The following is a 22198-nucleotide window of genomic DNA, read 5'->3' on the forward strand; positions in this document are numbered from 1 at the left end:
AATCCTCATACTTTCGATATACCTCACTTTCGTGTTCATCTTACTCAAGTCACGATGAAAATACTACGACATCGTCTTCTGTGTGAGTGTGAGTCGACCTGGTACTTCTGACTCAGTCTTCAAATCCTTCTGCACCTCAACCTCAACTAAGCACTCATTGTCGAACAACCTCCGAGTCGAGATAGAGGCGTAACTCATACACCAACTCACCTACGCAGAGATCCTCATCCATCAAGTTGGCTGTTTTGTCAATGCCTTGGGTGCGTCTGCGTGCTTGCATCTACTTGATGACAAATGTAACTCACATAGACGGGGTGCTATGACGTCAGTTTGGGAAACATGGCAAGTACCACTCAATCGACTTGGAAATATGTTTCGTCTCGTATGTGCCACATTCGCATCATTGTTGTAATGATATTTGGTGATTAAAATAGTGATTTCCACAGGACAAGAGCACATTGTGCGACCTAGAAGGAACAATAACTCTGCTATGGGCCACCGGGTCACAACTTGTGGTCCCAGCCACAATTGACGAGGAAAGTATTAAAGGCAGGCTCCTTCTCACCAGCTTAGCATCTTACTCTTCTGTCATGAAGTATCCTATCCGCTCTCGCACTGGCAACCTTCCTATGGAGCTTCTCATTCCCATCCTCAAAGATGCGGCCCAGCTGACGTTTTCCCCAGGGGGGGACCGTGTCGATAAAGATTTCTATTCAACAGCCGTCTCCCTATGTCGCGTCTCTCGACTTTTCAGATGCATCATTCTCCCCGAAATGCTGCGCACGGTATTTCTCCGAGATCATGGAGTGATAAAGTTCGCAAATGCTCTGCTTATGCAGAAAGCGTACGCTGAGAAAGAAAGTGACCTTTTCTTTGACTATACCTCTGCTATACAGAGGATGTGGATCAGTAACTACCGGACAAGCCTCTCCGCAGGACTGTCTGAGCTCAAGCTGAACATGACCATACTGCATCCGGTCATCCTTGCTGTACCAGTACTTGCACTTGACTCTGGGCATTTCCAGCTTCTTGCTCAGACCGTGGAAGATGCGTGGACTTCTCACGAAGATCTCAATATCGACCACGAATACTGCCCTTTTCCTGGAAAAATTCAGAATCTGGCGGTAATGAGTTCCTGCGGCTCCTGGGCTCCCTTCCACTATGATCAAAAAAAAAAAATACCCAATTTCCTCGCATCAATCCCCCGTCTCACATGCCTGCCCGATTTAGAGGTGACTTCAGATGTTTTTCGTGACATCAGCAGGGGCTTGATATCCCCCGAATCCTCGCTGCTTTATTGGATGGAAAACTTTCCGTGGGCTGAGATGACGAGCCTTCAAACCTTTTCAGTGGTCTATCCACATCTCGGTCCCCCCTTCAGCATGCGTTCATACATCGATCCTACAAGGGGACTAGACCTGCATGTGGAGCGGCTCAATGTGTCTGCTCCCCTGTACAGGCAGGACCCTCGTTCCTTCCCGTGGGGAACACCGCCGTTTTCTGTGACTAATCCTGGAGAGAAGAACATTCGAACGGATGGTCTTTCCTTCGAGGTCACACGTAAACAGACACACTTCTGCCGATTGTTTTTCTCGTGGGAGACTGCTTGGGCCTGCGGATTAACTGATGATGAGGGGTACAAAGAGGATTAGTATATGATATGATATGGGCCTGTTCGCAATCAGTTTTCCCTCTTACTGTACAATTACTAGACTTTTCATACCCGGACTCTTACTGTACACTTCTCATACCCAACGCTTAGGACGCAGACTTTATGATACATGGGTCATAAGCTAGATCATCGAATCTCAAGTTTGCAGTATACATAGCAATGAAACACCCTTACGATGTCTCTTTAAAGTTGCGTACTTGCGCGTTTCGTTTCGACGAATTTACAATTTTTATGTCGGGCCATATCAATGACACTAGGTATATATGGATGTATCATCAGTCGAACATCTTCGACAGCCAAGGAACGACTAGAGAGATTCACTTAACAGCATATGTACGACTTTACTTTAGTGGCTGCCGAACCTTGTACGATCACATCCAGCATCTTGATGAGTGGTCATATGTACAAGGTAGAACGTAAGCATCAGTACTAATTTGTGTTACTCCTGTGTGCCGGTTACTGGTTCATGGAACGAAACGACAAAGCTGTGAAAAATCTGGAAGTAACAAGGAAATGCGATCGAGTATGATACTTTGCACTCATAAATCAAAAAGTAGGCATTACCAGGGTTCGAACCTGGGTTCCGGGAAATCGTATTATCAAAATCCCAAGTGATGACCACTACACTATAACGCCGGCGGTCTTTGGACGGAAAGTTACGTAATTGAATACATCTGTTTCAAATACATGTTCTAAAACGTCTGGGCATCGTTATTCCCCATTGCTACTACTGACGGCTGATGCTGTCCTACCGCATTCACATACTCCATATACCACTAACGCGCCAAAACTTGCGCACCTCCAGAATCAAGCTATTTCAGTAACTTCGGCACCAAGAATCACAGCGGCGCACAGGTTAATTTCCCAATCAATACCTTGCGGGTATTGAAGCATTCCTCGCAAAACATATAACAGGTATGTCCGAGAAGTCTGGTCGACTGCATACCCAGTCAAGCTCCACAGTGGACACTCAGGCTCGTGAGGATTCTTGTGAGTAGGTCATTGTTCGCTAATCGGATGCTCCAGGCCCTCAAATCTTAAGAACACGCGCATAACGCTGCAGGCAAGGTCTGGTCAGCTAGAACATGGATGGAGACCTCGAGCGAGCGGAACCTAGTCCTAGTGCACAGCACACAGATGATGGTATGCACACTATAACATTCTATCAATCTGGCAGAATGCTCAAGAACTATGTCAGATGGCCGACGTGAAGAACAGGTCCGCGTCATGACTAGAAATGATTCAAAGAATGCTACAACAGTGTCAGGAGATAGCTCAGCGCTTGTGGCAGTGTGGATGCAACGACTCCAAATGCTCACCCTTATAGTAGGTCATTGCTCAGCACTCTGATTACATGCTTCTGGAATAAACCATCAGACGACATTTCTCGCTTCGATCGATGGAGACCTTTTCGTGCTTACCTCCACATCGTCGCAGACGACACTTGATGCCCAGGAATTTATTTATGCGTGTTTTACTGGCGCCCTCGTTTTCCATATTTGTGCTGGTGAGTGTCGGGATGGTTCGAGGAAGTGCGAGGTGCTCACGAGCTGAATTAGCGATTCTGGGATATGTGGCATCTTTTGCTCTCATCCAGTATCAGATTGGTGATGTAGCTCCTTCTGATACAAAGAACACCGAGGTGGGCGAATTTTCTAATCCCGGTTTGTACCAACCTGAGATCATGCATGGGACGCAGCGGATGCTTATAACCATTCCTCCTTTTGATGGCCTTCTTCAGACGCCCTTGAATTCGGGGATCCAGGTTAGATCTAGAACGTCCATTCCCCCACTGGATCTCCTGACCCGGTGCTATTTTACGACTTTGGCGTTAGGTAGTGTTGGCTTTATTTTGGTACTTCTTGGTATCGCTGGTTACGCATGGGTGATACTGCGGCAGGTTGTAGGGATATTCACGGTAGTTTGTCTTGGTGTTAGCATCGTGGCGTCTGTGTGGGCGGTGCTATAAACTACGCACTTTAACCGCAGGTCTAGATTTTCCCCAAGTTTGATAAAGCTAGTAGGTGTCGGCACCGACAGTCGACTTCTCTAATAACCTGCAGAGGATGTCCAGGAGCAGATGCAACATACACGACCATCGTAGCGTAGATAGGCGAACCACCCTTCTTACTGTACAGGACGAGGTGTCTTGAATCTGCAGCTGAGGGCTTGCGCGGCCGCCCAAAAACAGCGGGGCGGCTTGCCGATGCTATTCTGTCTAGTGGTGCTCGCAGACATCCTGAGAACTTGCTTATATCCGCTAAGGAGCGACTTGTGATTGTCGGGTAGATGGCAGGCACTGGGCAAGTCTGGGCCTAGAGCGCCTTACTGCAAGTTCCAAGCCCATGAGTAAAACAGGTTCTAAAATGCTAGTTGCGGGGATTGCCGGAGCCGGTGACATTCTTGGATGAGCATCTAATTCTCAAGTTGTCAACGGCGAACGCATCCGAGACAACTTTGAAGCTGGCGAGATAAGTAGCAACCGGTCGCTCTCTCAAATTGTTTTCATTTCCTCAGCTATGGGGAATACTACGATATCTCCTAGCGCTAGCGTTCGTGCAACCATGTTGACTGAGCACTTGCTGTACCGACTTTGAGGCTTAAGTGCTCTATGTAGTACGGTCGCTCTACGGTACGCAACCGTGTTCTCAGACTTCTAAATTAATATCTGATGGGCCTTTCCTAAGTTATACATATATGCATATATATACATCATAGTATCTTCCATTAACGCCTCGTGGCCATAGCGCCGCTAGGCAAACATTGGTTAGCGTGTTGATCGTGATGCATTACGGTTTGCCATGATCAGACGCCTAGTCGATGGCTGGTGGCGACGACTTATCTGCTCGTCTTCGATGGCGACCGAATCACACTGATGGTGACTCGGAACTTCGCACTTTGTGTTCTTCCGAACTACTAGAACACAGTGTGATAGCAGACAAGTCATTCTAATTTTTCACAAATATTCAATGCGCCATGGATGAGCGATACGATACGCGCTTAAGCATCGTATCATGATCCGTAATTGTCTGTGGCCACAGGCTGACACGGACACTAACTAGAGCACCGGTCAGCCTACTTAGGCAGGTACCACTGATGGCAGCGTGGGGATCCTCGTGGACCCCATCGAAGCTTCCTCTATGTCGTTCCCATGTTATATCAACGCCAACTTGAGATCCGCAGGGCGCAACCGGTTGATTAATCGAATTCTTTGAGAGTCGTGCGCAATGCATATATAAGGGTGGGTCCCAGATGACCTGTCGATTCAGTGGACACTCTGCAGTGCTCAGTGTTGCAACGTTGCACTTCGGTGAGGAATTTTGTGACCAGCTTATATCCACTAACTGGATCTGCAGGCAGCCAACTTGTAAGGATACCCGACACGCAACTTTGTTCTCCCACGAAAATCTGCAATGTCCACTCAAAGAGATCTCGAACGAGCAGAGCCTGGACCTAGTTTTGGTATGTATTTGGCAGCATTCTATTAATCCAGCAGAAATATTGAGAATGCACAGACGCTCAACGAGATGAATTCCGCGGCAAGGTTCAAAACGATGTACAGACACCCACGGGAGACGATTCGGCGATTGTGGCAGCGTGGATGCAGCGGATCCAGACACTCACTCTTATAGTAAGTCATTGCTCAGCGACTCTGGTTACATGAATCTGGAACGACCCCTCAGACGACATTTCTTGCTTCCATCGACGGAGAGCTCTTCACCCTTACCTCCGTATCGTCGCAGGTAACAGTCAATGCAAGCTTGGACTCTCAGGAACTCGTGTATGCGTGTTTTACTGGTGCCCTCGTTTTTCATGTCTGTGCTTGTGAGTGCCGCGATGTTCGGGGAAATACGAAGCACTTATAGCCCGTGTTAGCAATTCTGGGATATATCGCGTCTTTTCTTCTCGTTCGATACCAGACCATCGACACAATACCCCCTTCCGATATGAAAACTGACGTGCTGGGAAAGCTTCCTGATACTGGTTCACCTCACGAACGCCTTTATGGAAAGCAGCTCTTGCTTAAAGCCATCCCTCCTTTGTATATCGTACAGTCCCTTCTTCAGATACCCTGCGGGGTCCGATTCCAATCCAGGACGTCCTCTCCCCCACTGGATCTTCTGACTCGGTCCTATTTTACGATTTTGGCGCTAAGTGGCGCCGGCTTTGTCTTGGCACTTCTTGGTATCGCCACTTATGCATGGTTTGGACTGAAGCGGGTTGTTGGGATATTCACGATAGCCTGTATAGGTGTTAGTCTGTTGTCAGGTGTGTGGGCGATGGTGTACTGATCCACGTGCCTTGGTTACGTGATTATCATGTTGTTGACGACAATACGAACTCATTCACGATTTATTTGAAGCTGTGCACTGAGTATTTCGAGTGTTGTATTCAAGATTCATCGGTAAATGTCGTTGTGTGTTCAACATCGCAAACGGAGATCATCTCATCATAGTTTGATTATAGTGCCCGCCAACTTATTCACGCAACTTTTGCCAAAACAAACACTTTGCACAGGTGGTTCCCGTAGTAAGAATTTGCAGAAATTGAATCTGTAAACCGTACTGAGTACTGAGGGCCGGGCCCAGGTCTTTGAAGGGCTTGTACAAAAGTAGCGATGACTGAGTGATGCGCACCATCAAAGGCGCGTCAAATATAATTTCCGATACTCCTTTAAGCTTCAAATTCCACAAATGCATCTCAACCACATCGTCAAAATACTAATGCTAAAAATCTATGCCATGGCATTCTTCTTGTACTATAACAGCTGTCGTTCAAACCACAAATACTCAGCATAGCATGTGAAATAATGATTTATCATGGCGCATGCCATCAGGTGGCCCATCAAAAGCTCAGCGCTCAAGCTTGCTAGCACTGCAGGCGATGTCGATGATCCCTTGTTTTACTAGTCGCCTTTTACGGCAGGTGTTGTTTTTCTCAGTTTGTTCGACTCTTTGACTTTACCACAAGCGCATCTTCTTCCAAAATTTTCATTCCGAGGTTGTTTTAAATCTCCCTGTCGACAGTCCCGGCCGCATTGGTGAAATACATATGATGACATTTTGCCATAGGAGTACGAGACATGTTACAGGTACACAATTTGCAAAAGGGACCAGTGGCCCATGTGCTTACGCTCAGTGAATGCTGAAAGGAAGGTTCAGATCGAGTTACGGTAGTACAGACCTCATGTTGCTCAAGCCCTACTCAGGTCCCGGATGATATTGCGAAACGCGACAGCCTTGTCTCCTCGGCCACATCCGCACCACAGATACAAAGATAAAGGGTCTCATAAAGGTCTCTTCAAGCGCATGCAATCTCTTTATATTGTAAGTGCAAGTGAACTATCGCTTAGCATCCTTCACTTGCACATATTATCACTGTGCGCCTCTCTTGCTTTGTGCATTCTGTGCCAGTGGCTCGGATTTCTCCAACGACTTCCTGGTACATTCATTTTCCAGAAGCCCCACAACCATGGCGCAGAAATCTATCTCATTTCCGGTCTTTGCCATCCTTATCTTTGCTTACTGTTCGTATTTGAATTATCGTCTGCTCCACTTTCATTTGATTCAAACTTTGTTCAGTATCCCTTCTTGCATGTGCAAGTCCCATCCCTATCATTCTTCCACCCAGTGAGGGCATCACTCTTTTCAAGGATGTCATTGCGGTAAGCCATCTTTTCGTTTTCTGTAAGGTCTTGAATGAGAAGACGTGCAGCGTGATGTTTTGCTCGAGGTTAACATATTGAGACGCGAGCCTGCTCTACTTTTGGAACTGCATGAAGCCCCCGCTGTCTTGGTGCGAGACGAAGACGCAGGACTTATCGCAGAAGCCTCCATACCCGTCAATGATCCTGGCGATGCTCTGGAAGCACGTATATGTCGTTATGGATGCCTTTGAATTTTTTTAGTAGGCACGTTTATATTATATATGGCTAGCTTTCTAGCTCATCCTCAGGAGTACTAGCAGCATTCCTCGCGCTGACGGGTTGTATATCTACTACATTCATTGAGTCCGGTATTCTCTGGAGAGCTCGTGTCGTCTCTCCGTCCGCTCCTTTCTCGGTTTTCTTTCTGTCTTTCTGCTATGTATTTTTGATGGCCTATCCTCTGATTTGGTATGGATGGACTCTCGCTCGATGCGACTGAAAAATACTATATATTATTATATACCCCTGTCTTCATTGCTGGCTTGTGTAAAATCGAACTCAGTGTGCTCTCAATTTACCAGCTCATATCATCTATCGTCCCGACCCTTGAGCCCACGAATCGATAACTCGCCACAACATGCCAAGACGCCCATCGGATCTGCCAGCAGTATGCAGAAACTCATGTTGATGGTACCTTCCAAAATGGCATGCTCTTCTGCGATTAATTGCTAGTTAGCCGGAAGGCAGAATTTTGCACACAACCGTCAGGATTCTCTCGAGCACCGACTTGAAGTTATCCCCTTGATCCCAAACAGGCAGGTGCTGTAGATTAACTAGCGCTGGACCGGACACTGACGCAGATTTCTACTTCTCTTGACATCCAACAAGGGGACATCCAAAAACGTCGCTCATCAGGGTTTTCATATCAAGGTTATCGCCGTACGGATAGAAGTGCGTGCAAACGGAAGAGATAATTTAAGAACCAACTTGAAAGTTGACACTGACGAACAAGCTAACGTCCTAATTGGGATTGAAGCTACTCCCCAAATGCGGTCGTTAGCTTTTGGACCAACCTCCTTTGGCAATATCAAGGAGTCCGAAACTCACAGAAGCCGGCTCACGCAAGGTGGTATAAAGACGTTATCGAATGAATCTTATGACTGTGCACTCGACTCTTATTGTTCTGCGCTCAGAATACATTCTCCATCTAGCGCTTTCATCTGAACCTTTTTCCAAAAGTCAACAGAACAATAAAACCACTTCCCAAAACACTATGTTTGTCAAATTCGCTCCCATCTACGTTATCGCATGCTTTGCTGCTTTGGGTGGGTTTAATTGTCTCCTGATATGTTCGCCATACTGACGGTTTATGTGATCTGTAGCATCTGCATCGCCCGTACCTGTTGCAGCTCCTGAAGCTGTTGCCCTTGCAAACACGGGGATTCTTGCTGTAAGTCGTTTTAGATTCGACAAAAGATGAACAAACCGCTTACGCCTTATTTTTGTAGCGCGAGGCTCTAGCAGCAGCAGAAGCTCTCTCTGAACGCGAACCTACTCCTGAAGAGTCAGAAGATGTCGAGGCCAGGGTCTGCCGCTATGGTTGCCTGTGATCGAATCTGTTCCCATATCACTTTTCGCGCTATTGCGATTTATCAGCGCCCCACTGTCCTTCCTGCCATTACACGCGTCTGCGGTCCAGCTCGATGCGGACCATCATTGACATACCCAGCCGCAATTTGACCTTCTCCGATGACCATTCCGGACAATATTCTGGATACCATTTTCTTACGCACGTTACGATTTTGTTTGTTTTGTTAATCGGCAGGGTTCTGTAACTGTATTACTTGAGTCATAGACGCTGTATTGTTATTCCTTTGCTTTCGTATGTTTTCTGTTATGGAATGTCCACATTCAACACAGCTGTTGTACAAAGTACTTAGGTACTTACTTCGAGCTACTACTTACATGGTGCCCGATATTATGAAGGAAAGCCTGGATTGGTGTACACCACGTGATATTCGAGTGAGCGTTGAACAACTTTATCCTTGCGCCGGGCACTTCCACCGCCTTCATGTTTATTGCGGAAGCGAAACACAGCAAACCCACTATAAGCTGATAACGTGTGAGTACTGTTGCACGAAATTAGCAAAAATTGACAACATCCAATGATATTTCAGGACCCCAATGATTTGCGTGGTGTATTCATACTGACGGCAGATGAATCTGCCGAGGGTCACCATAGTGAAATAACTACAGATTGCAATGTCAACTGGGATATCACATTCATACCGTATGCTCCACAATGGACACATCGATTTACTGAACTTGAATGCTCTTCAAGTACTCCAAGCGGTAGGGGTTAGCATCCGTCTGGTCGCCACGGTTATGCGCAATCCACTTAGGCTCGTCCTGGAGCACAAGGGCGGTAAGAATACGAAAAAAGAGAACAGACTGAGAACATACCTTGAACAGTCTCATGGTCCTGACGCGGTTGCCCATATCGAGAGTGAAGCGGTGGTAAATACCCGCAGGGAGGACTAAGAGGTCACCAGCACCCATGTGGCAACGAATCCAGGATTCACTGGACTGTTCTGCATAGCGTAAATTTCATCAAAAGCTCCAGGATTTCAAGCTGTTACATACCACGAACGTCAAAGAAACCGGTGCCTTCCAGAATGTATCGGATTTCTTCATCTTCGTGCATATGCCTGAGATTATCAGATACATAGCGGTGAGTACACTACGGATGGACGAAGACATCAAGTCTTACTCGTGGTAGAAGCTCTTGATCTTTGTTTCAAATTCATCACCAAGGCCCTCTTTGCTGATTGAAACAATATCGTGGTTCCTGTAACTCCTTTCCTTCGCAACAGCAGTAATCTCCTGCTCATACTTGCCCTCAGCATCAATTGGAATGTGCCAGTGCAAGACGCCAATGGACTTCAAGACCTCATCTGGAACGTCCATGCCAGAGTCATGTGGGAGGCGTTGGTCACCCTCAAGGTTGTCAAAGTAGTAAGCACGCATATTATAGTTAAGAGGATATCAGATAAGACGCGGATGGAACTAAGGGTATTCAGACCATGACGAGGCTATTATATACAGGGCCGTCAGCTGACCTCATAGGCGTATAATGATAGATCACTTACTCCGAATTTTCTGAGCAGCTAATTTCGGATGGAGGTAGCCACTGGACCAAACCCGTATGACGTGTGCAGATGCTCGATATAATTGATGAATAAGCCTATGCATCAAGGTCTAGGGTGGAGCGGGTGCTCCGTACGTTCCGTAGGCATCTGAGTCGGCGTCCCTTTCAAAAGTTCTAGTCGCGGCCATCAGCTGGTGTTGGCCGCTCCTGAATCAACAAGTGGCACTCGTTTGGGTGTGGCAGATTGAGGACAATTTGGTTCCTTCCGATTCTATACTCGGAGAACCTAATACACACGAGAGAATACAAAACAATTTGTCAGTCACCTCGAGGTAGAACACATCACGAGAAACTAGTGTACGTGCCCATCACGTGACATTCGTTGAGCGTTGAACTTTCTGTGACGTTAACGTTGATTCTTGCCAGGTTCTTGTACACTCCTCCATCCTGGACTATACCTACCCTCTCGATAATGGCGACTGCTGAGAGTCCAAAGAACGTCAGCAGGTTTGAAAGCCAAATTATTATGAAAACAATTGGCTAATCTTGCTTTTTCCTAGACACTCGGATCTTCTGACTACTCTCCCAGACGTTATTCTGAGCCATATTCTCTGTCTCGTTTTTGACGATGTGAACCAATGCACTACCAACGCGCTCATCATGAACCGGCGTGTTTTCTCATTGGCAAAACCTATATTCCTGTCCACGATCGTCTTACACTCGGAGCTATCAGTCTTACACCTCATACACCGTTGTATTTCCTCAAGTCAGACGAGCCTTACAGCTGCCGATAGGGAATACGTCAAGTGTATCGAAGTCAATTTCTTACCATCATCTCAACAGCAGACCCTCGCGGCACCCAGCGTACTCAGCGCTGCTACCCCTTTTCCAAACCTTCGCACTCTGAGGTTTCGTTTTAACATTGGAGTCCCGTTGATGTCGAGCTTGCCTACTCCAGAAATTAACCAGCGACTTGTCGCATATACAGCCGCACACGCTCGTTGGCTAAGGGTGGATTCGCCATTATTCGATCTCTTATCGAGCTTCAAGCCGCAGCGTTTCGAATGGATTTCTGAAGTTTCTCGTGGCCGATCTAAGTTAGGCTCACGTGTGGAGGGAATCGCAGCATCTATGGTCCGACCTATTCATGTTCTTGGTTTTCACGGTGCTTTCCGAGCTCTTATCAAGCGCTGGGACAGTCTTACACACATGTATCTGGATGGTATCTGTCTGCTTGCCAAACACTGCACATCGACCTTTCACCTTGCCCTCCTCGCAAAGCATATGCATATCACTGTGGATTCTCATCGGGACACCTTGCATCTCTTTTCTTCAGCTCCCCACGTTTTTTTGGGATCTCGCAAATGCGAGAGTCTGGTGGTTGAGCGTCCTAGAGCGAAGAAAGATCGGACATCCATCTATAATGCCGTTCTTAGACCTGGAACCTTACTTTCTTTTCGCGGCTTCTCATCGGCTCAGTGCGCATTGTTCAAGTACACGTTTTTTAGCACAGAGGACCATCGATATCTCGGGCCGGTACCGCCAGAACAAGTTATCCGAACCGTCAGGGCCGGGGTCCGCGAACTACGGGGGTTGAACATTTCTTGGCCCACTTCAGGCATGACAACTGTCACTCGCCCTTCGGGAATTGCCTTGTCTCCTGACGAAGCTACTACTAGCCCTCCTACGCCCCGACATTCGAAACCACGCCCTACCCTCGCTTCTGTCGTATCAACAACTAGCTACTCCACCTACATCATTGGCTTCATCGCTATCCCTGTCGCTATTTCCTTCACCATCTTGTATTTCATGTCATTACCCGCTATCCACTATCTCCAACGACGTCTTAATGCTGCCTCCACTACGACTGCCTCTGTGGCTGCCTCTGCGCCTACCGCACCTCGGGACAGACCTCGATCACGCGCAGCATCGTCCCTTTGATACAAACCTGAATGCATAATTCTCGAAGTAGGTAACACACTTACCGAGCGAGATCCGACAGCATGATCGTTTATTTTTATTCTATGTAGATCTTCCTTGAAAATTTCTGTCAGTTTTACTGTAAGAATCGATTTGTAAATTTCAGCAGATGTGCCGTTGGGGTTTCATCTGATTGATTGGCGTTGACATTGAGCGCTGAGCGTGAGAAGTGACATCCCCGCCATGAAGAATGGAGAATGTAATTTTTTTACCCCGTCGATTGCGGATGCTTTTGACCGTACATGCATGTACTAATAATGCAATCTAGTGTCCACTATATAAAAACACAACAAATTCACTACACAAACATGCCAAAATTGCGGACTACACTTTTTCTATACAAATGTCCACTATATCAAAACACTACACATTGCTATACAAACATGTCAAAACTGCGGACTACACTTTTTCTTATCTAGTGTCCACTATATCAAACACTACACTTTTGTATACAAACATGTCAAAATTGCGTCCATAAAACAAAATGTCCACTATATCAAACACTACACTTTGTTGCACTTTTCCTTACAAACTGTCCACTACATCAAATGACTACACTTTTGCTACACAAACATGTCCAAAATTGCGTCCATACCCAAATGTCCACTATATCTATATCAATCACTACACTTTTGTATACAAAATTGCCAAAATTGCGTCCATAACAAAATGTCCACTATATCAAACCGGACGAAGGTGAAGTTCATCCAATTCAAGTTTATATCCATTTATCAGTGATCATAGATGTGACATTTTGGTGCTTAGCCCATGGAGAGGTACCAACCAACCGATCTGGGGATCTCGGACAGAAGAAAGAATCGCACCAAGTGCTTCTAGTCATCAGCGAGTCAATGGTGTATATACGAGATCATATAAGGTATCCGGGCACCAACACCAACAGTACAATGAGTACAAACGATAATCATACGACATACAATAAACATCCGATGGATTCTGTTAGTAGGCAGCAGTACTAGATGGAACTCTCTCGAGTCCTTTGGTATTGAAAGTTCACCTTACCTCACAAGGAGAGGTTGGCCCATTCTAGGACTAGAGCTTTGCGCGAGGTTTCAATTGTCCGACCGCAACATCGGCATCAGGGAAAACCTCCCACGGGAATTTTGAAAATGTGACAACAATTCTCGAGAATTATGGCAAACTTTCATCAAATTTTTGTAAAAGCTTGTAAATAGTTGATAAATAGTCACATCCATAACGCAGTCAGTGAATGCACTGAAAAAGATATCTACAGGGCTCTAGTTGAACCTGCCATGAGATATGTAACTAATTACTAGTATATCAAAAATGTAGAGTTCACGCAATGCAGAACGGGGATATATTTAAACAGGTGGGAGGGAGAATTCGGAGGTGTCTGCTGCTGGCTACATAGAGCTCGCTCGAAGGGCCTTAGCCTCAGCGACAACAAGTAAATTGAGAAATTGAAAATCGAACCACCAACGATTTAATTACTAATCACAGGGCTCCCACGGTTGATTTCAATGAACTCATTCAAATATTCATGTTTCACTCTGCAACTTACACGAGCCGCGGCAACCACTTGCACACCCTGTCACGTCGTTTTCTTTATGTTTTCATTCTCCCTTACGGTTACTGTTGGGGACTCTAGGTGAGAGGCATCACCACCACAGAGCTAAGTCTCGCTCCGAGCGGGCGTCTGAATTCTGTTGTCGCATTCATCTGTGCGTGGTCATTCAAACCAGGTGTCTATGTAGGATTCCTTTTTTTCTCTTCTTTTTGGCGGTCCAACCGGCCTTCCTGATCTCTCCCAGCTACAGGCTCAATTTGGAGCATACACATAGCTCAAAACTGCATTCTGAGGGTGAGTCATGTAGTTGAATCCTGGTTTCACAGCGACCCGCTCATGCTCACTGTCAGAATCGCAAATTCCCTACTCGAGCCGCAGCTCAGGCCAGAGCCGGGCCACTGCATTCTGAGGCGCGCAGGTGAGTCATGTGGTTGATTCCTGGTTCCTCCCTACCCGCCTCCCCGTGGTCCACGGCTCTAGTGTGACGACTGAGCAGGATGAACATCCCATGGTCTTGGGCCTCACTGCTAGCCCTATGTTCGGTGGCAATCCTACTGCAGCCTTCCGGTATGGTGCTCGGATTGGAGACTACGAATATTATTGACATGCTTCCAGGAAGTTGGAAGCCAACCTCGACTGCGTTATTCATAGTCCTCGAGCCAATCGGGATGAGCTCTTGACTCATGTCCACTGTCCGATCTTCCGACACGTGTGCTACGATACACCGCAATACTCTGATCATAACTATACTTCTAAAAATTTATCAGCAGTCGATGCCATTATTGCTACTATGAACATCGGATCCCGAATTCCATGGTCTCAGCTGTGGTTACTGTGGTGCATCTTTTTCTAACTGTTCAAGCACTATCTCACTGTGTTCTACCAGATTTTTTCTTCCCTACTTGATCTGAAGTTGGTTGACTTTGCATCCGCTGAGTTGAAAGCAGCATTTGCGCGAATCGATTTCGATGGGATGAGTAGGGCATTCCTGATAGCACAGGGACTTTGCGTTACACGTTTTGTCTCATTTCCTCATTTTCATATCTTGTGATTTGCGATATTCTAGTATTTAATCACATTATAATCATTTTGTTGTATTCGTGTGGATTTTCATAAATTTTCACCCATCCGTAGAGGGACTTGGAATATTTTAATGTATTTTCAGAAAGTCAGAAAATTTCAGAAAATTTTACAAAATCTTCGCGGGAGGTTTTCCCTGATGGGTCTTCGCACGCTCACGAAGCTCACGACGAAGGATCTTTCCAGCGGCACTATTATTTCGCCGCATCAGCCAGGTGACAGAGCAAAGAGGCAACAGTGTGACCAGACCTTTTCGGTACCTTGTCGATGATCACAACTCCTCCTCTTAGTTGTTTGTGTGACGCTACACGCTGTGAAACCCAGCTTTGGACACCTAGTGCAAACGAAGACACTTCCTGGGGGGAAAGTGGGCGAGAAGGCGTTATGTATGCGCTTCACAGTGAGAAGCTGTTAGCTTGATTCAAAAGAAGACACTCGTGGGCTCACCGAGGTAATTCCGTTGCTTCCTCCTTACTCTCAATCCCAATTACGGCTGCGTCTGCGATCTCGGCGTGCTGTAACAACACTGACTCCAGCTCGGCCGGAGGAACTAGCGCATTAGCTATCAGTTGGGCGGTCGCACGGAAGAAACTTGAATGTAGGTTCACCTTGGAAGCCCTACGTGCGTGACCAAATGAGAAATGACAGCGGGATGCATCGGAGCAAAAAGCTCGCCTTATATTTAATCAGCTCTTTTCTCCGGTCCACGATTGTGAAGAACCCATCCTTGTCCCGCACGCAGATATCACCAGTCTTGAACCACCCATCAGGCGTAATAGCTTCAGCAGTTGCAGTGGGGTTGTTTAGATATCCCTGATGTGAAACCGTGATCAAACTGGTTTGAAGAATATTGATACACGGAATACCTTCATGATCGTCGGCCCTCTCACCCATACCTCACCAGCACCTGGGATATCTGTGTGCGGCTGTAGGATTCATCATTAATATTGACCTGTCGTAGATAAGCGTGAAGGAAGAAGTACGAACTTCGCCTTCAGTTTCGCCAACAAGTCTGACCTCCAAATTTGGAAGCAGAACTCCTGCCGCCCCAATATGACTGCTGGCGTCAGGAACGGGGAGGAGGAATACCGTCGGTGATGTTTCTGTGAGGCCATAGCCTATGCAAAGATTTGAGACCCAGTACTCCCAAAAAGTGAAACGAGAGATGAAAACACACCTTGTAGAATATCCAAATCTGCGCCAATGCTCTTCATGCGCTCCATCACGGCCAAGACAAGCTCAGCGCCGAGAGGTGCGGCGCCTGAGAAGAGAATCTTGAGGGAGGTGAGGTCATGTTTTTGGATAGCTGAACGTAGGATTGTGTCAGAAGTTAGAATGGAGATAAATGATAGGGGGACAGGACAAGTGGGTATATGTGCACACAACGGGCCCCAAAAAGGAGCATTGGCACTTATATATAATGATGCGAGATAGGTCGATATATGCAGTTAGACCGGGAATTCAGGTGATGTGAGAAAAGATGTGAAGGGAGACCTGCCTGGGTGTCTCGCAAATACTACTAGCATTGGAGGGACAACAAAGCTAATAGTCACGCGGTATCTTGCGATAGCAGCACAGAAGCCATCGGGGTCGAACCCTGCCATGACAACCCCGGGTACGCCTAAGAATAACGGCAAATGGAGAAGTTTGACTCCGCCATAGATGTGATAATAGGGCAGACACCCGAAGAGGACATCTACACCACCTTGTGCAGGGATGGACGGAGTAAGGCATGGCTTGGAATTGGGCCAGACAGGTTTGAGTATCTCGAGGACGGAGATGATATTGTAATGTGTGGTTTCGACACCCTTTGGTTGACCTGTTGTGCCAGAGGAGTAGCAGAGATAGACAGTCTCGTTTGACCGTTCACCGTCGAAACTGACTTCTTCTTTGAGCTCGCCGCGACCAAGTAGTTGAGTTATGGTCACGAGATCTTTCAGCTGGTCATCTGGAACAGACACGTCCCTGGCACCCATGATCCACTGAACTCCAGCCACGATGATACGGCTCCGTATTTCTTGCTCGGAGCATCCAAGGGATCTTAACATAGTCCGGGCTGTCCCGACTAGCGAAGGGTGGGCAAATACAAGATGAGCTCCTGCATCAATGTATTGATACTTCAGTTCATTTGGCGTATATCCGCTGTTTGCAAGCGTCGCGCGGAAGCCAGCGGCCACCACACCCAACATCATGACAGGCCATGTGATTGAATTAGGAGAGAAAATGAGCACTGTCTTGGTGCGATTTTCTAGGGGTGATGGGAGGTTGTGAAGGGAGAATGCTAACTGAAGAGCATATGAGCGACATTTCCCGCGAGAAATTGTTGTACCGGAAAGAGCATCTATGAATGCGGGTGATGAAGCGGGGAAGCCACCGACTGTGCCTGGGGAAGATGAAGAGACACCAAGAATATGAGTGAAGATAGAACGACGACAGATGTGGACGGACGGATAGGCCGACGTGTAGATGGTATCCGTCATCGTATTGCTCGTTGTGCTGAAGCCTCACTTAAGGTGGGAGTGAAACTGTGTAATTCCCGTTCGGGATAGCACTACACCGTGACTATTAGTGCAAAGTTCTTTGTCAACCTGCAACAAATCGCGATTAACAGCGGCAGAGTTCATGAAAACAACGGCTTTTACGATATCTGTCAATTTAATTGATGCATTATTCCTACGACCATGGGGAATATGCGTCAGGCAACTTGAAGCGCTGCCAACCGCCAGGCTAAGGTTTCATTCGGTCCAAATCGGCAGTCAACGTTCTGCCAGTGGTGGTTGTGCGTTTTTATTAGACTGCTACATGAACAGAACTAACGACTCTGACATCAGAAAGTTTAGATGATTTCGAGTCTCAACTGCCAACCGCTCGGTGTTTCGATAGCTCGTGTCGCGGCAGTCCTTCAAGTTGGTCCATATGGTAGTCCAGGAATATGCCATCACCTGACGACGGATCACTGGGATTCGGCGCTCAGCCAGGGGCGTTTTAAGTATTAAACCAATCTTAGCTTCAGAAGCTAAGCTAGTAATAACTCGGAATTTTAGGTCTCGTAATGATTATTATTGATCGACACTATGCACATATGTCAGTACTACTAGTGGCATATCTGATGGAACTGTTCCAATACCGCCCATATGTGCGCATGGAGCTTGAATATACATGTATGCCATCTTATTGCAATATTTCAGAATTGACCATCACAGTTTACTCCGCAACTCGGGGATCAGATCGTTCCCTTGGCCATCACGAAGGAAATCTCTCAAGTTAGTGAGCGCACGAACCTCCATGTGGCGCTGAGAATCTTGGTTCTCTGTCCCCATGTGGGGAAGGAGCACGTTTTGTGGGAATTCAAGTAAACGCGGATTGACGAGAGGTTCATTTGGGTATACGTCTAGGCCAACAGACGACAACTGTCCCAGTCGCAAATTTAGAGCAGGCAAAGAGAACAAAAACAATCTGACGCACATGACCATCTTCAAGAGCGCGAATCATCGCCTCCTCGTCAATGACCTTTCCACGCGCGGTATTCACGATAATGCTGCCTTTCTTCATCGTCCGAATCTCCTTCTCACCCACCAGATGAACTGTCTCGTTACGTAGAGGGACATGCAAGCTCAGAACATCACTTTCTCGACAGAGCCCTTCCAAGCTGTCGATGTACTCGCACCACTCTGGTGCACTGGCAGACTTATTCCTCGAGTAATAGACAACGCGCATAGGGAATGCGTGCACTAGATGAGCAAGTCTAAGACCGATACCACCGAGACCTAAGATACCCAGCGTGCGTCCCGTAACATCATGAGCCCGCCCAGGATCGAGGCCCGATTTGAACGTCCCTTGGCGAAGGGATTGTTCGGCCCAAGCGTAATTTCTGAGACAAGAGATGACAAGGTACAACGCCGTAGTGGCAGTCGCATCATCAACAGCGCCAGGGGTGTTAGACACGCTGATACCTAAATTGGATGTGAACCCGTGAAACGTCGTTGATGGAGGACCCAACGGATGCAGGATATGGAAATCACCTTTGTTTGCGCATCGTGAGACATCGATCTGATCGTAACCCGCACCATTATGCGCGATCCACTTAACAGTGCCCGTCTCAGCCAGGGCATCGATAATCTCTTCATCAAAGACACCGATGCGGTCTGCGGAGGTGTTGTGCCGGTAGATGCCCACGATTTGATCGTACTTTCCTCCTGATTTTAGCCCCACAAGGAAATCTGCGCGATTTGGAGAATCCATGACCTGGGACGTGTGTTAGATGCGAATAACCCTTTATCGAGGAGAAATGATCATGATAAACGTACAACAAGATCGGCGAGCCCATCAAAACACTGTCTGGCCTCTTCATGAGCCCAAACAAGGTTTCCTGCGAGTGCCGATCCTGTAAGTATATAGAAATGTGGCTGCGACGGATCAGGACTCACCACAAATCAATATACGAGGTTGGCGAGACGACATTGTGCGAGCCTAGCGGAAGTGGGGGAGGCGAACAGGATCAGGGAATGATGGGCACTTGTTTGAGGATAGACTCGAACTTTAACATCATAACGAAATCGAATGGGGTCAACTGATCAACGAGGAGGTTACGGAGTCGCGGACCGGATGTCCGGGTCTTATCTCGATGACCTCTTATCACCATGAGGTTGGTAGCGGGCATGCTATAGTTTCAGGCTGCAAGCCTACGGCAATAGCAGCAAATGAAACCAGAAGCAAACGACTGTCCTCATTTTATAAGGTCTGACTAGCTTGCTAAGGAAAGCTAAGGCGTAGCTGGCTAGCCCAAAGCTAACCTTAGGTTAAGTTCGTATCAAATGCGAGAGTTTGCATAAGCTTCTATCTTCATCTCGGTTGTTTCTCGTGCGCGTGCCCAGGAGTCCACGTGTAGCATCAAGATCACCAGGTGTTCTGAGCCTCGAGAAACTCAAATAAACTTGGGCTCACATTCGGTTCGTCACGGAACACCAACGATAGCTAGGGAAAAAATCATCAGCACGTAGCAGAATCATCTAGTGCCCTTACTAGCAGCACCTCTTCATCGACCACCTTTCCCCATGCCTCATGGCACGAATCTGCTACTCACCAATGAGATTGACGCCGTTGCGTTATCAAGTCCAGTACTAGTGCCGGACGTGTTCGACGTTAGTACGACTTCCTGAATCAAATAGTGAGGAAAGGGCCCGGGTGAGCAAAGTGGAACTAGTACGGCACAGAGTCTTGGAGGGTGCGGCGTCAGGACGTGTTATCAATGAGATGAGTGATCACAGCTTGATGATTCGTTGTGAACAATCATTGGATGGCATCATGCAAGTTTATGCATTAGCAAAACGAGTTAGACGATCCGAAGATAGAATTACGAATTTGATTACGTTGTTACTCAACTACTCGGCCCCACAATACGCGCTGGCCCATCATGATGAGGCAAGCATTACGGATGTATGTAATAGTACTACTGATACAGGGGAGGAAGATATAAAACGATACAGGTAACAAAGATTAGTACAGTAGCTGACGAGGCACAATAGTACGAAAAAATACATATTAGGCTGGAAAACCCATCAACAAGTACGAAGGACAGCTTTGAAAGCTACTCACTAACTGCCCGAGACAGCTCGGCTTCAAAAACTCTCATATCAAATGCCTTCTTGAATGGTTCAAATAATTTACCGGGAACAGCAAACACAACTTCTTCAAACGAGTCTTTGAACGCCGCACGTGGGACAGTCGTCTTTCCATCTTCACGATTCTCTTTGCTTTCCCCGCGTACAAGGAGGTCTGCCCAGATCTCCGCGACCATTTCAACTTTGTTCTCACTAGAACCGCACCCGAACGCACCGAGGACAAGAGCTCGGTCACCGCGTGCCTCAAAGATGCGAAGTGCCCTTGCCATGCGATCCCGCATCTTGTCACGTATGCCGTTCGCAAAGATATGAGCAGTTGATGCAGTGATGGTGTAGTTTTGATGTATTGCAGCTGCGTTAACAGGCACAGCTGAGAGAACATTAATAAGATAAGGGGGAATGAAGTCATTTGACGACACGGTCGTGGGTGGAGATGCGTTATCGCTATCATCTTGACGAAAGGCAACAACACCTGGGCTATATATCATGGAGTGATCATTGAGACCAGCCCCGTCGACATTGAGAAATTTCTTGTGGGTGATGTAGAACTCCTTAGCTTGGTCGGCCTGAAGACTAGCTACAAGCGATGAAGACCTAGCGAGAGTCTCTTCTTGCTCATTACCGCCGTGCAGATAGCCTCCACCGGGACGTTTGGGTGAAGCGAAGGAAAGGACTCCAATCGAGGTAGTAGAGAGCGAATACGGCGAGCTACGAGTAAGATCTGGTCGCCGCTTGTGTAGTTGCCGAGCAGCCGTGAGCGTAGAGCCAGCAACAAACGAAAAAATAGTTGACTTGGTTCTGGAAGGAGGGGCTGCATGAGGCTTGCACCAGTCAGCCAAACAATGAGGGAAGAACGTTGTTCCCTGCTTGCTCAAAATGATTTGTAATGATATGTCGTGTGTGACATGCTTTGTGGTCATGGTGTGCTGTCCATGAGATTGAGAAGGGTTGGCTTGTGACGAGGCGTTATCAGGATAAGAGACATGGGTAGGGGATGTGATACATGAAACAGAAGTAGAAGAAAGTTTCTCTTCGACGTACTTGCCATCCCCAAAAACAATTCGTCGTGTCTCGTGAGCAGCTTGAGCCCAGCGTTCACGCCTTGCCTTTTGAACTTCGAAAGCGAGCCGCCTCCGCTGCCGCAGTTCTTCCTTTAAGTGCTGGCGTTTGAGGCCAAAAGATGAGCCTGCGGATTGCTTGATGGTGGCGACAGCACACATCGGAGTGCTTGATCGCATCTTCGATGCTGCCAGCTTGCGGTTAGTTTGACGAACCATAGATCTGCAAATAGGTTTCTTGGTGTTGTTCGATGGTCGTACTTGGTGGTTGTAGAAATCTGAAAGAAGGGCTTCAATTGTTGGTCTCGCCGGTGATAGTCGATATTTGTATCTGTTTGTTGTCTTTCTTCCACTCCATTCACAATTGCAGCAGGCTCTGTGGCCACGACTGTCCACGGTGCCCACCATACTGGTTGCACACAAGGACTTTGTCCTTATCATTGGCA

At 47.2% G+C, this 22198-nt stretch overlaps 10 protein-coding genes and 1 non-coding gene across 11 annotated transcripts; 6 read left to right on the top strand and 5 right to left on the bottom strand.

The window, feature by feature from the left end:
• Nucleotides 1-590: 590 nt before the first annotated feature.
• Nucleotides 591-1652, top strand: F5891DRAFT_1188068 (uncharacterized protein; the record flags this gene model as incomplete). Its single annotated transcript, XM_041366943.1, has 1 exon — nt 591-1652. The coding sequence occupies one exon, from the start codon at nt 591-593 to the stop codon at nt 1650-1652; it is 1062 nt and encodes a 353-aa protein (XP_041226547.1).
• A 575-nt stretch (nt 1653-2227) lies between these two features.
• F5891DRAFT_t67 lies at nt 2228-2308 on the bottom strand. The gene has a single exon. It is a non-coding gene; the product is annotated as a tRNA-Gln (tRNA).
• A 449-nt stretch (nt 2309-2757) lies between these two features.
• F5891DRAFT_1188069 (uncharacterized protein) lies at nt 2758-3641 on the top strand (the record flags this gene model as incomplete). Its single annotated transcript, XM_041366944.1, has 4 exons — nt 2758-2815; nt 2871-2998; nt 3050-3179; nt 3232-3641. The coding sequence occupies 4 exons, from the start codon at nt 2758-2760 to the stop codon at nt 3639-3641; spliced, it is 726 nt and encodes a 241-aa protein (XP_041226548.1).
• Nucleotides 3642-5085: 1444 nt separating this feature from the next.
• Nucleotides 5086-5964, top strand: F5891DRAFT_1188070 (uncharacterized protein; the record flags this gene model as incomplete). The annotated part of the gene is made up of 4 exons (XM_041366945.1): nt 5086-5134; nt 5188-5303; nt 5356-5497; nt 5549-5964. The coding sequence occupies 4 exons, from the start codon at nt 5086-5088 to the stop codon at nt 5962-5964; spliced, it is 723 nt and encodes a 240-aa protein (XP_041226549.1).
• Nucleotides 5965-7144: 1180 nt separating this feature from the next.
• F5891DRAFT_979869 (uncharacterized protein) lies at nt 7145-7570 on the top strand (the record flags this gene model as incomplete). Its single annotated transcript, XM_041376940.1, has 3 exons — nt 7145-7199; nt 7255-7337; nt 7388-7570. 3 exons carry the CDS (start codon nt 7145-7147, stop codon nt 7568-7570), a joined length of 321 nt encoding a protein of 106 aa, XP_041226550.1.
• A 770-nt stretch (nt 7571-8340) lies between these two features.
• On the top strand, nt 8341-9395 carry F5891DRAFT_1277941 (uncharacterized protein). The gene is made up of 3 exons (XM_041370298.1): nt 8341-8644; nt 8702-8769; nt 8828-9395. Exons 1-3 carry the CDS (start codon nt 8467-8469, stop codon nt 8927-8929), a joined length of 348 nt encoding a protein of 115 aa, XP_041226551.1. The 5' UTR covers nt 8341-8466; the 3' UTR covers nt 8930-9395.
• F5891DRAFT_1031043 (Acireductone dioxygenase ARD family) lies at nt 9396-10804 on the bottom strand. Its single transcript, XM_041361591.1, has 5 exons — nt 10469-10804; nt 10090-10411; nt 9963-10027; nt 9783-9910; nt 9396-9728 (listed from the first exon to the last, which is right to left on the bottom strand). The coding sequence occupies exons 2-5, from the start codon at nt 10344-10346 to the stop codon at nt 9636-9638; spliced, it is 543 nt and encodes a 180-aa protein (XP_041226552.1). The 5' UTR covers nt 10347-10411; nt 10469-10804; the 3' UTR covers nt 9396-9635.
• A 135-nt stretch (nt 10805-10939) lies between these two features.
• Nucleotides 10940-12408, top strand: F5891DRAFT_1188074 (uncharacterized protein; the record flags this gene model as incomplete). The annotated part of the gene is made up of 2 exons (XM_041366946.1): nt 10940-10974; nt 11028-12408. 2 exons carry the CDS (start codon nt 10940-10942, stop codon nt 12406-12408), a joined length of 1416 nt encoding a protein of 471 aa, XP_041226553.1.
• A 2774-nt stretch (nt 12409-15182) lies between these two features.
• F5891DRAFT_1128274 (AMP binding protein) lies at nt 15183-17553 on the bottom strand (the record flags this gene model as incomplete). The annotated part of the gene is made up of 8 exons (XM_041364262.1): nt 15183-15264; nt 15323-15466; nt 15521-15664; nt 15720-15886; nt 15940-15999; nt 16061-16191; nt 16251-16379; nt 16572-17553. 8 exons carry the CDS (start codon nt 17551-17553, stop codon nt 15183-15185), a joined length of 1839 nt encoding a protein of 612 aa, XP_041226554.1.
• A 616-nt stretch (nt 17554-18169) lies between these two features.
• On the bottom strand, nt 18170-19904 carry F5891DRAFT_275651 (D-isomer specific 2-hydroxyacid dehydrogenase). Its single transcript, XM_041371176.1, has 4 exons — nt 19501-19904; nt 19381-19442; nt 18539-19318; nt 18170-18483 (listed from the first exon to the last, which is right to left on the bottom strand). The coding sequence occupies exons 1-4, from the start codon at nt 19532-19534 to the stop codon at nt 18271-18273; spliced, it is 1089 nt and encodes a 362-aa protein (XP_041226555.1). The 5' UTR covers nt 19535-19904; the 3' UTR covers nt 18170-18270.
• Nucleotides 19905-20408: 504 nt separating this feature from the next.
• On the bottom strand, nt 20409-22035 carry F5891DRAFT_1031092 (uncharacterized protein). Its single transcript, XM_041361592.1, has 2 exons — nt 20669-22035; nt 20409-20619 (listed from the first exon to the last, which is right to left on the bottom strand). The coding sequence occupies exons 1-2, from the start codon at nt 21969-21971 to the stop codon at nt 20615-20617; spliced, it is 1308 nt and encodes a 435-aa protein (XP_041226556.1). The 5' UTR covers nt 21972-22035; the 3' UTR covers nt 20409-20614.
• Nucleotides 22036-22198: the final 163 nt, after the last annotated feature.

Source organism: Suillus fuscotomentosus (genome assembly GCF_016647785.1).
Source record: "Suillus fuscotomentosus strain FC203 chromosome Unknown F5891scaffold_24, whole genome shotgun sequence".
Lineage (NCBI taxonomy): Eukaryota > Fungi > Basidiomycota > Agaricomycetes > Boletales > Suillaceae > Suillus > Suillus fuscotomentosus.

Excerpts from the sequence above, each read along its gene's own strand:
- F5891DRAFT_1031043 (XM_041361591.1), bottom strand. The coding sequence starts at position 10,346 with ATGCGTGCTTACTACTTTGACAACCTTGAGGGTGACCAACGCCTCCCA. Across the intron at positions 10,028-10,089 it reads ATCAAGAGCTTCTACCACGA|GCATATGCACGAAGATGAAG; the intron begins GTAAGACTTGAT and ends TGATAATCTCAG. Across the intron at positions 9,911-9,962 it reads CGGTTTCTTTGACGTTCGTG|AACAGTCCAGTGAATCCTGG; the intron begins GTATGTAACAGC and ends TACGCTATGCAG.
- F5891DRAFT_1031092 (XM_041361592.1), bottom strand. The coding sequence starts at position 21,971 with ATGGTTCGTCAAACTAACCGCAAGCTGGCAGCATCGAAGATGCGATCA.
- F5891DRAFT_1277941 (XM_041370298.1), top strand. The coding sequence starts at position 8,467 with ATGAATCTTATGACTGTGCACTCGACTCTTATTGTTCTGCGCTCAGAA. Across the intron at positions 8,645-8,701 it reads CGCATGCTTTGCTGCTTTGG|CATCTGCATCGCCCGTACCT; the intron begins GTGGGTTTAATT and ends TGTGATCTGTAG. Across the intron at positions 8,770-8,827 it reads CAAACACGGGGATTCTTGCT|CGCGAGGCTCTAGCAGCAGC; the intron begins GTAAGTCGTTTT and ends TTATTTTTGTAG.
- F5891DRAFT_275651 (XM_041371176.1), bottom strand. The coding sequence starts at position 19,534 with ATGTCGTCTCGCCAACCTCGTATATTGATTTGTG. Across the intron at positions 19,319-19,380 it reads ATGGGCTCGCCGATCTTGTT|GTCATGGATTCTCCAAATCG; the intron begins GTACGTTTATCA and ends CACACGTCCCAG. Across the intron at positions 18,484-18,538 it reads GCGCTCTTGAAGATGGTCAT|TTGTCGTCTGTTGGCCTAGA; the intron begins GTGCGTCAGATT and ends CGACTGGGACAG.